Consider the following 14936-nt stretch of genomic DNA (forward strand, 5'->3'; position numbering starts at 1 on the left):
GAGCTCTTATTTTAAAGAAACGCAATCAGGAAGGACTGCTTTAAGTTTTCAACACCATTTGAAATTCCTTCTCCTCACCCTGCAACCTGGATGCTGATAAGGCAGCAGAGAGACATCAAAAGCAAGCCTCTTCCTGAAATCATTCTCAGAAAAAATGGCTCACAACTGTTTCCCACACCAGAGTTTCAGAGAATGTCAGAGTTGTAAGACCCACAGAAGTTTTATGGGCGAGCCTCCCTAATTCAGCGGTGAGGAAACAGGCCCAGGGACTCAGCGTGACCTGTCCAAGGTCACCAGCTCATCTGTGGCAGAGGCAGAGATGAAGCTGGGCTTGTCACAGTCTGTCCCGTGACACCACCACTGGGGGAGAGTCCACAGTGTGCCTTCCACAGCTCATTGATCCAGAGTGTCGTATTCTGGTTGGACCTCGAACCAGTAAGGAAACTAGGCTGACTTCAAAAGAGAGAAGCAGGCTAAGCTCCCTCAGATACAGGAACAATGTGCTCCAAGGCCCCTCCTCTCAAAACTCACATGCTTTTCCCTATGACAAGAATCATGACTGAAAGAGACCCTCCTGACACGGCAGGTCACCCATTCCTTCTCCCCAAGCCCACCCTGCACCCCACCTGAACGGTCACACCCTGAAAGTGACTCACCTGTGGAGGAGGCAGCCCCCCAGCCCCCAGGGGACACACGGGCAGCATCTTCTTGATTCTGTCGCTGCTACACTGGCAGGCGGGGGAGGGGTTCTCCATCGTCCAGTTCCCGTTTCGGAAGAGCTCCGTGATGGTCTGGGGCACGGGGGTGGTGCTCCACTCCTCCTCCCCCACCGAGCAGGGCATGTCTCTGCAAAGGGACGTCGAAGGTAGGATCACCCAAGAGGGCCTGGCCCCTCCTATTGCCTCAGAGCACAGGACCAATCAATAACAACTGCAAACATGCATGTATCCCCTCATCAATTGGTTATTTGATCCGCCCCACAGACTTGTAAGTTACAAACTCGTTTACAGTGAAGGATGATGGAACACAAAGAGGGCCTAAATGCTCATATACTGAACTCAAGTCAATCCAATCACCAGCATTCAATCACTCACCCATGTGTTCACTCAACAGACACTCACTGAGCATCTACTATGTGCCAGACACTGTCCTGCATATTTGAGAATTTGGGGTGAGAAGACAAAGACAAATACAACCTTCATGGAGGTTGTATTCCCAGGAAAGAGTTCGATAACAAACAATTAAACACTTCAGCCAAAACCTAAATGTTGGGAGAGAACAAGCTAGGCAGGGATTCAGGGGAAAAATATTACAAGCAGAAGCAACAGAGCACAGGTGAAAAGGTCCCGAGTGTTCTACGTTGAAGGAACAACAGGAATGCAGTGGGGCTGGAATGTGATGAGCTGCGAGGGAGAGTGATGGGAGATGAGGAGAGGGAGGCGGGAGCCACAGGACACAGGCCTGCGAGGAGTCTGCATTTTATGTTCAACGTGCTGAAACCTGGTGGAGAGTGTCAGGATGCACTTTATGTTTCAAAACGAGTAGAGAATTGGGAGGGGCACAGTGAGTAGGGGTCAGAGTTGTTGGTACATGAAGAGCTAGGCTGTTTGCAAGCATCCCAGGTAACTAAAGACAGGCCTTTATGTCTGACTTGAGCTCTGAATTACTGTGATACCATCAGTAAGTCACTTGCCCTCTCAGGGCCTATTTTCTCCACTAGTGAAACAAAAGTATGAAATGACTTGTCTCAATAAGTCACATTTCAACAAGGCATTTCTAACATCCCTTCCCTTTCAAAACTCTACAATTTGAAGCAGAGCCACAGTCTAGATGATTCTTCTATCAAATGAACAGTTTTGTGGATTGCCCTCTAGTTCTCTCTTTAAAGCACCTGGACTAAATGGAAAAGTCAGACTAAGATGGTGCCGTCCTGAAGCTCACGCTCTAAAACCTTCACAAGATCACTGGCTGAGATCAGTTCCACTACTTTCTGAAAAACCTAGAAGTCTCCACAGTGGGGCCCTTACATCAGACGGACCCCAGTACACGTCAGTGGGTGCTCTGCCCCCAGGCTGCGAACCTGTGAGGTCAGGCCTGCACCTCTCAATGCAGGCCTGGCTCCTACAGATCCTTCCTTGGCTGGCGTCCATCTATGAGTCCATACTGTTGAGCTGGCATGTGATGAGTCCACCTACCTGCGTTATTACCTCATCTCACTCTCCTCTCTCGCCTACAGAGAACTTCCAAGTGGAATCTCATCAAAAGTCCTGTGAAATCTCTGACCGTCTCCACCTTGGTCACCTTGTGTTTTAGGAACTGATACTGTCAGGATTGATCACTTAGCAAGTATTAAGTACTAACAAATGTTCAGTAAGCACTCAATTGATAAGAGCTGACAAGCACATAATGGCTATCCATTTAGCAATCTGTTCTGAAACCTTGCACACACAGGCGGTGTCTGTCTCCTGCAGGCTCACTACCTTCCCTTTAAAACCTGGAATTCAAGTTAGGCCTTCTCCAATCTATCCACACCTTCCCACACTCTCCATAATTCCTCAGTCTGTGGTTAACAACCTACCTGAGCCTGGAAACTTGAACCTGCCTCTACCATCACTGGGTTCTCTCAGAAGCACCTCACCTCTCTTCACTGTCTTTACTCACAAAGATCTCTGGCCATGCCTTCCTCCCATATACACTTAGAGTCGTATGGGTATTTCACTGAATTTATTTATACACTGCCTACTTTTTTTTAAAGGACTTTGAAGGAGAATATGATAAAAATACGCAACTCTGAAAGAAGAAAATGTCCATTTTTATTAAAACAATGCCATCTTTTCAGGCTTTTAGAGTGAAGAAGCTGATAAACAAAACTGCAAATTATACATAATGGGAGCCTGTCTCTGCACTTAGGTATAGGAGCTGGAGAAAAGGGATCAGTATAAAGTACTATTTAAATTAAATATTCATTTCTAAAGCAGTAAACAAACGTCTATAGTCATTTGCCTGGCAAGATGCTAGAAGACTCTCCTAGTTTGTTATGTTTGTTCCTAGGTGGTCTGATTAAATCTCTATATTAAGTTTTTTAAAATAAAAAATGTTTCAAAGGGCAAATGATGGTAGTCACCATGTGGCATACAAATGATAAAAGCAGTGTAGAGATCAAAGCAGGTGACAAGCACAAGAAGCCAGCCATGGCTGGGCTCACAGCTCAAGTGGCACTCACGGGATTGGGTTTCCTTCCATACATCGGGTCCCAAAGCCAGGCTTTCCGGTGAGAGCGCTCAAGAGTTCCTGCGTGCTCACGTCCTCAGGAGCATCATTACTGTAGGTACATGAGAGGCAGCCAGCTCAGCAATGCATTAAAACCATGAATCGGGAGGAGGAAGGCGATTGTTTTTTAATTAAACACTTTATTAAGTACTTCCTGTGTGCCAAACTCTTGAAACAGAAATGAATAAAACACAGAATCCACCCACAAGGAACTCAGCCTCTGGCCATATATTTGTTATCAAGGTAACATACAGCACTCCAAAGTGCAGCTTGTGTAAGTAAGTTATATGTATAGAGATGTGCACACGCATGTGTACACACCCACCCACATATATACACACATTTACGTATATATTTTAACGTGAAGTACATGAATTCATTAAAGATCAGTATTTCAAAAGTACTTTCACAATTATCCATTAGGCATAGACCACAGGGATTTTCTAGGAAAGGGCAGGCTGATTTTATGGGCTGAATGTTTGCACGGACAACTGGAAAACACAAACAATGATGAGTACAGGTTACAAACACAAAACAAGCCCATGTGTTCCACAGCCCCGGGCAATACAAGGTCAGCAGCTTGGAAAGGAAAGAAGAAAGTAAACCTTCACTAAATAGGAAGGAAGCATGGGATTAGACAAAAAGAGACTGAGTCACATGTTATATTATATATATATATATATATATATTTTTTTTTTTTTTTTTCTTTAAAGCTTCCCTTTGACATCACTGACACGCTTCCCCAATCAAAAGATCTACAAATACTATGGGACTGAGGAAAACTCCTGTATAACGTGATGCAGAAATTCCTTTGTCCATTTGTTTGAAGCGTTGGATTGTTACAGAGTAGCTGGCATTTTGGTCTAAAAAACAAACACTAGCTAGCTATTATCTATAAGCTAAAAGACTAAATAATAAATACACGAATTGCATCATGCAGAAAACAAGAACCTGGAGGTGCGATGCTCTGAGTGTATGGAAGCCATGTGTTCAACTACAGAATAAAGACATAGCTATGAAAATCCAAATATATTATAGCTCAATCATAGATTTTTTTGCAAGGGCAGATTACTTACATAAAACACATATGTTCCTCACAACAGCGTATAAAGAGGAATGGAGTTTAAATGCGGTAACAGGACTGGCCTGTTAGTTCAGGTTTTGTTCACCGCTGTCCGTTGCATCTAACATGAGTTTGTGTGAGGGCTGTAGCCACAGCTGATAAATCCATGCCCCTGTGTAACTCTCGAGTCCCCCTCCCCTTGGCCCTCAGCACAGTAAACACCCTGGTCGGCCTGAGGTCTCCTCCCACCTTGGGCGCAGAAGGCAAACGCATACCTGACAAATGTGTACTGTTCGTTGTACATCCAGGGCTGAAGTTCCAGGCTGGGGTACTTGCCAAAGGGTGGCACGATCAAGCTGAACACCAGGGCGATGCAGACAAACACAGCTGGCAGGACAATCTATAACCAGGGGGTAGGAGGGAAGAGAAATCGCAGGAGAAGGACAAGGGTTAGAAAGAAGGCCACAGGGCAAGGCCCCGTGAGTCCAGCCAGCCTCTCCGACCAGCCATCACTCGAGTGTGCACAGGGCGCAGCTCCACCAAGGCATTCTTGGCAGGTTGGAAGCAATGGAGACTGAAATCTAAACCTCTTCCCTCCGGGGCATTTCTGGAAGCTGGCAACACAAGGCCAGAGGCTGTGGCCCCCTGACAGGGGCACCAAGCTGAGAACTTCACAGAGTAAACAGTGGTCACATGTCAGGGTGACTTAGAACACCAGGTCCCTCTCCTCCCTGAAAACCTGAGAAAGACCACACTGGCCATGAGCTCAGCTCAGACAAAAGCTGAGAGCTGAAGCCTGGACCAGAAGCCAGAAGACCTGCAGTTTTGTTCTTTCTCTACTATAAGCGTATCGATGTAAAGTCACATCCCCTATGGCCTCAGTCTTCTCATTTGTAATCTGCAGACAGCCTAGGTGACCCATTCAGATCCCATACTTTGATAAAACCACTCTACAGCACTGTCTCCATGGAAAGGGAATAGCAGCTATTTCTTCCCCTGATGGCCTCAAAAAGCATGATTAATCTAAATCCTTACTAAACCACCTTAAACTTTACACCTGTACCTTCTCTGAAAACAATGACTTGTACATACTTTATAAGCAAACTCTAAGCTCCTTCCATTTATTCCTGAGAAATTTATCCGTTAAAAAAAAAAAAGATCCAAATGATGGCCCTGGTTCTAATGTTCTCGCGTTTCAATGCAGAAAATTAATCACTAGGTGATTAATTCATGGGAAAAAACTGTATGAGCATTATCTCATTTAATTATCATTACAACCCTAAGTAGTAATATCATTATCACCAATCAACAAACAAGGTAACTGGGGCTCAGGGAGACTAAGTAACTTGCCCAAGGCCAAAGAGACAATAAGTAGCAGAACCAGAATTCAAACCTAAGTCTATGCGCTCCAAACTCATATTCTGTGCGTTACTCACAGTCTGTAGAGAAGAATCTCTGCAACTTCTTTATACTTCTTGATTTTATAGAATAGAATAATTTCATCCCTCCTAACCCAGCAACTTAGCGTGCAAACACTGACATGCAGGCAAGAGTGTAATGAGTCTTCTCTGCTTATCTTTTTTTTTTTTTGTCTGACCTCTGGTTATCTTTTCTATCAGTTTTCAGATAAACATCAACTTAGAGAAAAATAAAGTTTCCAGTAAGTTCATATGTTGAGTGCATCTGGGCATATCATCTCTGAAGTTATGAAAGTTTAATTTGCCCAGCCAGTTTTTCCAAACTTTGTCTTTGTTATACTCTCCTTTACGATAAAACTAACACACGGTAATTACTAATGTGAGGTCCTTTCTAATCACTTACTCATTTTAATCTTCATAACAATTATATCATAGATACTATTATTATCCCCATTTTACAGATACGGACACTGAGGCTCAGAAAAGTAACCTGCAACAGATACATGAGTGCAAGAAGCAGAACCGGGATTGAAATACAGATCATCTGGCTCCAGTGTCCATCTTATAACAATGATGCGACCCTGTCTTCACTGGTCAGGGAGCCTGCAGCCCATCAAGGAAGGCTGAGTCCTTGGCCTGGAACAGCACTTCTCACCTGAGCAAAGAATCCCTTCCGACTCCGTTTGGCAATCAGCAGCCTCTTCCACAAAAGGGCCCCAAACTGCTGCTGTGTGAGTTTCCAGCCCTTCACCTGGTAGGAGCCTTTGCCGTCCATCCCGCTGAGCAGGTCTGTTTCTCTGGATTCTGCAGAAAGCCAACACTGAAGGTCACCTATTATATCAGGCATTTTTGACATCCCCACGCTCCTCCCTCCAGCATCTTCAGCAACCACCTTGGAGGCTTGCGTTTGAAGGTAAAAGTAAAGGAGTAAAGGGCCTTGGTGACAAATTCACATCCAAGGAAAAGGGATGACCCCAAACGTATGACAGCAGCAGTCCCTGCCTTTGGGTTCTTATCTGATGAGCACAGAAAAATGAAGGTGCTTTGAGACAGCTGAAGAGAGATGTTCACACATAATGGTGCTATATCAAGCCATTCAGATGAATCAAGTCATCCTCAATTTCTTACAGAATATTCTACAAAACAGACCATGTAAGTAGGCTGACATACTTGAGAACACACAATAGCAATCTGTCTCCCATTTATTATATTTTTGGTAAAAGGTGGACACATTCCAGTGATCTAAGCACTAACGATGTATGAAGTTAGGGAGAACATGAGAGTCACACACTCACGTGGCACAGGCATGGGAGAGTCAGGAAGGTTTCTGTTCCAAAAAATTTTTATAGAAATCCTTGTCTTAAACAAACCATTTCTAACTGCGGTGGCTTGACATCTTACCAATGGTTGCTTCATTTCCTGCCTCCCGCTTCTCCATCCCAGTCAAATACGCAGGGACACACTCATCCAAAACAGCTAAGTCTAAGGGTCCAATTAACTCTAAAAGCAAATGCACCTCACTCTTTCAAAATCTTCCGTCCTTTCAGAGGACATTTATTCAACAATTAAACACCTAATGAACGCGAGAAAAGATAAGAAATGGATTCAGAGGATTGAGGGGCCATCTTTTGATGTGTGTGTATCTTGAGAGAGCGATCTCAGTGCAGTGAAGGAAGTGGTGAGGACAGGCTCTTTCAGGTTTGACTGTATACACAACCTGAAAAGGGGAAAGGGGCTTTTCTCATTCTCTCTCTTCCCTTTGGACCCTGCAGGCATCTGTCATCCTGGTTCAAGGACCTTGAAAGATAACACCAGAGAAGAACATAAGAGAGAAATTCACTTTCTAGCAACGGAATGAAGATCTTGCCCAAACGGACCTGGATCTATGTCGGAATCATTTGGATCAACAGCATCATCTTCAGTAAATGGGCGAAGACAGCTCTGCTTGTCCCCGAAGACCCGTCTGTTTCGTCTTGCCGGTAGGGTGCCATCTGAAGGCAAAAGGAAGGAACCCCATGTTTCACTTTATTTGTAGCAAAACAAACTCTGAATCTGTAACAAATCTATCCACTAAAAGTAAGAATGTCATAAAACAATTTGAAGGGAAAGGCACAAGCCTGGTGAGCTAAGACAGCCTACAGGGGGCACAGCCCAGAGAATGTGCAGCCCCCCTGGAGGGTTACCTGAGGTCTCAGCATCCACCCCACTCTCTTCAGCCACTTTGAGAAATATCTGAAAAATAAGAGTGAGTGAGAGTGTCATAAGCACCACATTGTGAGAGCAACTGCCATGATTATTACATGACTGAATGGTATGCTAGCCCCTAAAGACAAAACGTAGAAGACTCATTTATTGATAACACTTCGTCAGAGTCACTTGGGAGAGAAGCCGTTTTTACCAGAGAACATTTCCCCAATGGTGAGAGCTATCCATCCAGACAATCATTTTCAAATTAAAGCTGTGACATGAGGACACTGCGGAAGGAGGAATTTGTTCTGAACGTACAGGGAATGAGCCAAGTGGCTTCTTCCAAGTCTATGGCCCCAAATCTTTGAGTAGGCTAGCACACCGTGATAGGTTATCCGAGACAGGATATCAAGAGAGGAGGGGTTCCCATCACTAGAAATGTTATGGCAGGGATTCCAACATCAGAAAACAATCTGAACTAGACCAATGATTCCCAAACTCTGATCTGCCCAGACGCTGCCCAGGAAGCATGCAATAAAAGCACAGACATTAAGGCCTTACCTCCAGAAATTCTGATTCAAAGACCCTGGAGCTGAGCCTTGGAATTTTTATTGTCAATAATATTCTCATATGATTCTGCTGCATAGTCAAACCTGGAGACTACTGGGCCAGACAATTTTATACCCCTTCCAGCCCTTGAGGTCTCTCTAAAGAGAGGCACTGCTTACACAGTAATAGAGTATGAGCTTTGAAGCCCAAAACCCCTGATTCTGAATCCTTGCTTGGCGTCCCTGAATGTCAACTTTCTCATCTTGTTATGAGGATTAAATGAAGTTACAATGATTGAAAAAAGCAAAACACACCAAGGTTAGCACATGGCACAAGTAGATTTTCCATAAATGTTGGCCATTTCCGATGCATGGTCATGACACAGTCATACCAGGGAGCAATCCTAATACTTCTTTCCTGTATCTCCCACTACAACCTTAAAGGGTTAACTGGAACCAACACAACCCAGATGCCAACGACCTAAGCACTCAATGCCTAGGTCCATGGTGATCCTATTCCCAGTGGGCACGCAGGCTGCCTGTCTGGCGTCGGGATCATTGGCCCTGCTCTATTCTGACAGCCAGCCACCGAACTTACTTCTTCCAGGGTGGTCTCTGAGATTCCATAACTGGAGATGCCCAGGTCTGAGAGCCGGTCATCAATCTCATGGAAGAGTTCCACAAAGGCTCCCTCTTTGGCGGCTTCATAGGGCAGCACGTAGGTCAGCTCATGCCCAATGTCTTCCACCAGCCGGGCCTCGGCCACGTGCTTCCTGATGAGGTTGGAGATCGCGGAGACATCTGTAGGGACCAAAGAACAGACGCGGCTCAGCCAACTCCGAGGCCCCCCATTAGGGGCCGGCCGCTCTCCACCTTCTCCCTTGCTCACTCCTTAGGAGCCCGCTTGCCCACACAGCACACATGGTCCAGACACTGAAGTCATTCCACGTGTTCGTCTCTGGCCTGAGAGTTCCTGGGGGCGGGGGCTGGGTCTTATTCACCTTTGTATCACCAAAGCCGGGCACAGTGTAGGTCCTCAGTGCATGGTGGGTGGCTGGCTGGCTGGCCGGCCTTCTGGGGTGGAAAGCCTGGTGGCTATTGCCTAAGTGCTAGGATTCTTCAATGGAAAGCTTGACTAAAGGAACTGTAAAAGAGTCTTCACCTTTCTCTAACCTTTTAAAGGAGGCTCCTTCTATGTCCCTCAATAGAGGGTTAATCAAACAGGGCACGGAAGGAGAGCCAGAGCCTTCCTGGGAACAGCCAGCTGTTAGGATGGGGAAGACATGGCCAGGGTAAAGGCTTCTGTTCCATATGTGTTATTGGTGACACTGGCCTCCTATACACACCTCCTGAGGGAAATCCAGCGGGCTGCTCCTCTCCTGGGCACTCACCCTCCCTAGGCACTGAACCTCAATCCCTCCACTATCAGCTTGGCTACTCAGCTCCACATCCCTGGTCTCCAGTGTCCAGTGTGCAGCCAGACCCACTCCCCTAAGGGATCCCCCCACCCCCAATCATCTCAGCGCTCTGGGACACTGCCCTGCCAGCTCCCAGACCAAGCCCCAGGCTCCCCGGCAAGCGTCAGGCCGATCCGCCACCAAGCTGCACCCTCTCCCGCAGCCGCCCAGCCCCAGCCCAGCAGCAAACCTTGAGTCAGCGCCACCAGCCTCTGCACCTCTCCTCCTCTGCCTCCACTCTGCCCAGCTGGGGGAAGCTCAGGCACCACCTGAATAAGAAACCCCAGAGTCCTTACCGATGGTCAGCGTGTCACTTTCATGGTCACTGCCCAGGCCAGCATCAGAACTGCTCTGAGAAACACTGTCCTCCTGATGGCAAAGAAGGCGGTAAGAATGGGTCAGGGACCGAGCAAGGTGCAGCCCCACCACCTTCACCTGGGGGCTACCGAGAAGCTCTATCGTGTGAGAACTGGAGCAAAGGACTTCTCCTGGGAGGCATGCAACTGGGCTGCCTTGGCTTCTGAGGCCACCGTCTGATCTGACACATGGGCTGTGTGCACGGGAAGCAGAGCTCTCCAAAGAACTGTGGCCTGCCAGTGAGTGCCGTAACCAGGCCCTCATCGACCGTCTTGGGCGTGGGATTCACCTGCCTGGTTATCTAGCTCAGTGCTTCTCAAGCTTTAATTTGTGTTTCCTCACCAGAGGACCTTGTTAAAATGCAGATTCTAATTTAGTAAGTCTGAGTTGGGCCCAAGTTTCCGCATTTCTAATGAGCTCCCAAATGATCCTCATGCTGCTTGTCTCAGACTGCACTTTGACTCACAAGACATTAGTTAAAAGATAAATAAGTGGACAGGAGGTCAAGGTTGGGATGTAAGTGTTTTGGGTGCCAGTGTTTGCACACACAAATAAATCTCAGGCATGTACTGCAGTACAGGGGAAATGTACCTGGTTATTGGGCTCTGGTCCCTCCTCTGTTATTCACTTGCTGGGTGACCTTGAATAAACTAAATCCCTACAAGCCTCCCTTCTCTCATCTGGGATAATAATTGCAATACCTTCTTCCCAGGGTTGCTCTGTACTTTGAGATGATAGATAAAAAAAAAAAAAAGTTTGCAAATGATAACAATGCTGCAACTATTATCATGATTTTCCTTTATGGCCAGAGTCTGCCAGACTGAGTGTCTGGCATGAAATCAGTGCTCAATATATATTTGCCGTTTTGTAGTTTAAAAGTTAAGGTCAATGAGATTTAAAGGAAATGAGCAGGCACAGCAGGGCATTCTTCAGCTAAGGCTCGTAACTCTTGGTAAGTCTTTCTTCTTCAACAAAATTAAGTCCTCTAAGGGCCTTCTCCATCACTCATTGTGTCTCCATAGGAAAAAGGAAATGGGATTCAACAGAGCTAGCACGATGGGAACAGAAGTCTCCAGAGATTTCCATGTAGGAGGTACGACGTGACTCCAAAGGGACACAGAGCAGGGAGATGGTGGCGTCAAGGTGGCAGAATGGGGCAGATGTGGACAAGCCACTCACAGCCAATGAGTCCCGACTCCCCGGACCCGGCACCAGCCCAGCGCTGAGGCTGCAACTCACCTTTTTCAGGTACGACACAGTGCTACTGCTATTTCTGCACGAGCTGAGGGAGGACTCCACATCCTTCTTGACCAGGGTCAGGTAGTAACCTGTCCCCAGCTGGTTCTTCAGGAACAGGGAGGAGCCCACGCAGCACAGCTTCCCATGGGAAATGATGGCAATCCTGTCCCCCAGGATGTCCGCTTCATCCATGTGGTGTGTGGACAGGATAATGGTGCGGCCTGCCGGGAACAAACACAAGGACGAGGCACAGGTGAGGCCTGCTGTCCTCACTCATTGCAGTGGCCAGAACTACAGAAATACGAGCAGGGGAAAGCCTGGGAGAAAGACCCCGAGGCCTGTGTGCTCATGACCCCCAGGATGGCAGTGCTGTGAGGACGGCTGCTGCACCCTCACAGAATGAAGGACGGGAATGTTTATTTGGGAACTTGCTACATGCCAGCAGTGTGCTACGTGGTCTAGGTGCATTCTCATTTAACTTAATCCTCTGTAAGGTGGGCACTCCCACCATTATAGATAAAGAAGCTTAGGCAAGTTAAATGACTTTTCCAAGGTCTCGGGCCAGCTTGAGCTGACTCCAAAGCCGTGCCCCTCATACTGTACCACCTTGTGTACCTTCTACCCCTCTAAGCTGACTGCACCTCTCCCATCCATTCATCCACTCTGTCAGCACACAAGTTTAGTGCCCCACGTGGGGACAGAGATGAAGGACAACACAGCCTCGGCTCTTGGGAATCTCAGTCTATAGGAGACCATAATTATACTGTACATGTGAAAGTTCTAGGCTGGAGGGAGCCCTGGGGGCCCACAGAGGATGCCCTTTATCCCCATTTCTCTTCTCCTTGCAGGCCCCTAGGGAATGAAGTGTAAACTTGAAGGGTCTTGGATACCAGGCCTCCCACTTGCACACCAGGGCGGAGCTCAGAGCTCAGCTCCGCATTTTCCTTGAAAGCAATTCTGTTGCTCTAGCAGGAACAGCCACGAGATATTCTTCCAGAGGCCCGCCCTCGCTCCCTCCCCCTCCAGCCCAGAAGGCAGAGTAAATACACATCAGTTACCGTGTCGATATTTCAGCAGCAGCTCCCATATTCCTCTGCGGGAGTAAGGGTCCACGCCGGCTGTGGGCTCATCCAGAATGACAACCTTGGATCCCCCAACAAAGGCCAAGGCCACAGACAGCTTTCTCTGCATTCCACCTATGGGACAGAGGAGACAGGATCCAGGGCCAGCCCCAGTGAGTGACAGCAGAGGTGGCGAAAGAGGGATGGAGGTGCCCACCTGGGGACAAGCCCGGAACACGTTTCTGACCCACCCTCCCACTCCCCGGGGAAGCCGGGGACACGGCGGCAGCTGTATTTCCTGCGTGTGTGTAGTCGGGGGCGGGGGGGTGCGCTGGATGAGGAAGGCAGCTCTGGGCCTCACCTGACAGCTGACTTGTTTTGCTTTTCAGTTTGCTTGGCGGCAAACCAACATCTAGGGCCATCTGCTCCATCTCTGCTTTCACGTGCTTCTCCGAGAGCCCTTTCAGGCGGGCATAAAACCAGATGTGCTCTTCAACAGTCAGCCTGGGGACAGAGGGGCAGGTCAGCTCCAGGCCCCCAGGACGCACAGAACACAGTGCCTCCTCCCCCAGAACACGACAGGCACATTTTTCTTTCCCCACTTTTTTTTTTAACTTCATCAATTTCTGAAAAATAATTTCCAGGAAGGATTCAAGGTAGACCAGCAGTGAGCAGTCACGTGAGCTACTTGAGAAGCCAAAGCAGCAGGGTGACAGGGCACGTCCCCCCGATTCCCCGCTGGCCTGGCCCCCGCGCGTCAGGCAGTGGCAGGTCCTCAAAGGGCCCTCCCCAAGGCCCCACCAACCAAGGAGCTGCCTCGACCTTAGCCTGGAGCAGCCCTCCTGAACCTCGAAGGACTTCAGCCCTGAGAGAAGGGGGGCCCCTGTGGAGGACACAAGCCCGGGCTGCTCACTGTAGATGTGAGGAAACCGGGGCCCAGAAGGGGGAATGCCCTCGCCCAAGGTCACAGAGCTCAGGTCTCTCTCTGCTCACCATGGCGGCTCCCTGCTTGGTGATGGGCAGGCTGAACGGTGGCAAAAGTTCTGAGCAGGAAACACGGGACCCATGTATCAAGGGCCCTGAGCTACTGCCAGGTGAGAGCGGTGGTGGTCTCAGGGAGGGTGTGCGGGGAGAGAGGATGTCCTTACTCCAGAAGGACAGGAACGGAAAGCACCGTTTCCCAGGCCTACATCCACCAGCTGGACTGATATAACATCCCCCATCCCACAATTCTGTTACTTTCCAACATCAAAGGATGACCTGCCCTCAACACATCCAGGAAGGTGAGGTCTGCTACCCCCAAAGGTGGTAAAATGCTTACCCGTGACTCACGACACACCTCCAAAGAGGCTGTGCTGGTACTCACATGTCAAACAGCACGTTATGCTGGGGACAGACCCCCAGGTTCTGCCGGATGGTGCTCATCTCGGAGCGAATGTCTTTCCCCAGGATGTAGGCAGTGCCCGAGGTGGGAGGGAACAACCCGGTCAGGATTGACCTAAGGACAAAAACGTTAAAGTACAGGAGTCAGCATTGGCCCTCCTGCCCTGAAGCTCCACTCCAGGCGGCAGCGTCCGGGCAGACGGCAGAGGCAGCAACCCTCCAGCCCCGTTCCTTCCTAATGGACTCCAACAGACCCCAACACAGCGAAGGAGTCTCTGCTTCAGTGAACAGCTAGGAGTGGGCCTATGTGTTGGAAATGGCAGTTTCAGCACAAGCATTTTTTAAATGAAGATTCCAATTTACAATGGGAAGTACACTTTAAAGCATATGTTCTTTTTATGCTTAAAATCATGTCCAAGGGCTTCCCTGGTGGCCCAGTGGTTGAGAGTCCGCCTGCCGATGCAGGGGACACAGGTTCGTGCCCCGGTCCGGGAGGATCCCATGTGCCGCGGAGTGGCTGGGCCCGTGAGCCATGGCCACTGAGCCTGCAGGTCTGGAGCCTGTGCTCCGCAACGGGAGAGGCCACAACAGTGAGAGGCCCGCGTACCGCAAAAAAAAAAAAAAAAAAAAAAAAAAAAAAATCATGTCCAAGTAAAAGGGACAAAGCAGAACAAATGATTCAAAGATAAAAGTAATTTTTGTGTTTGGCAGTTAGGATTTTTGCGCACCTTTTAAAGAGTTTCTGCAATGTTCATAATGTATTGATTTTGCGTGCTAAAAATATATAAAAGAAAAACAGGAGGAAGAGATTACCTCTTCCCCCACCAAAATGCCCTCTGCAATGGCTGATGGACTACATTGAAAGCCACTGAGGTAACGCTGGTGTGTTTATAGCCTGTGCTCCCTTCTGAAGCTGTCCATTATAAGGTCCTTATAGGTCCCAGAGAAGGCAA

General features: G+C 48.1%; 1 protein-coding gene across 4 annotated transcripts in view; it reads right to left on the reverse strand.

The window, feature by feature from the left end:
• The window catches only part of ABCA1 (ATP binding cassette subfamily A member 1), a 182272-nt gene that overhangs the window by 24096 nt on the left and 143240 nt on the right, over positions 1–14936 (reverse strand). For all 4 annotated transcript variants that reach the window (XM_049710938.1, XM_033431218.2, XM_033431217.2 and 1 more), the window contains 12 exons: positions 13967–14098; positions 12962–13104; positions 12598–12735; positions 11540–11760; positions 10240–10312; positions 9085–9287; positions 7935–7983; positions 7629–7742; positions 6407–6555; positions 4609–4733; positions 3224–3322; positions 657–846 (listed from right to left, as the gene is read on the reverse strand). In XM_049710938.1, coding sequence (XP_049566895.1) covers positions 657–846; positions 3224–3322; positions 4609–4733; positions 6407–6555; positions 7629–7742; positions 7935–7983; positions 9085–9287; positions 10240–10312; positions 11540–11760; positions 12598–12735; positions 12962–13104; positions 13967–14098 — 1636 coding nt within the window. The remainder of the gene's footprint in view (positions 1–656; positions 847–3223; positions 3323–4608; positions 4734–6406; positions 6556–7628; positions 7743–7934; positions 7984–9084; positions 9288–10239; positions 10313–11539; positions 11761–12597; positions 12736–12961; positions 13105–13966; positions 14099–14936) is intronic.

The sequence above is a fragment of the Orcinus orca genome, chromosome 6 (assembly GCF_937001465.1).
Source record: "Orcinus orca chromosome 6, mOrcOrc1.1, whole genome shotgun sequence".
Lineage (NCBI taxonomy): Eukaryota > Metazoa > Chordata > Mammalia > Artiodactyla > Delphinidae > Orcinus > Orcinus orca.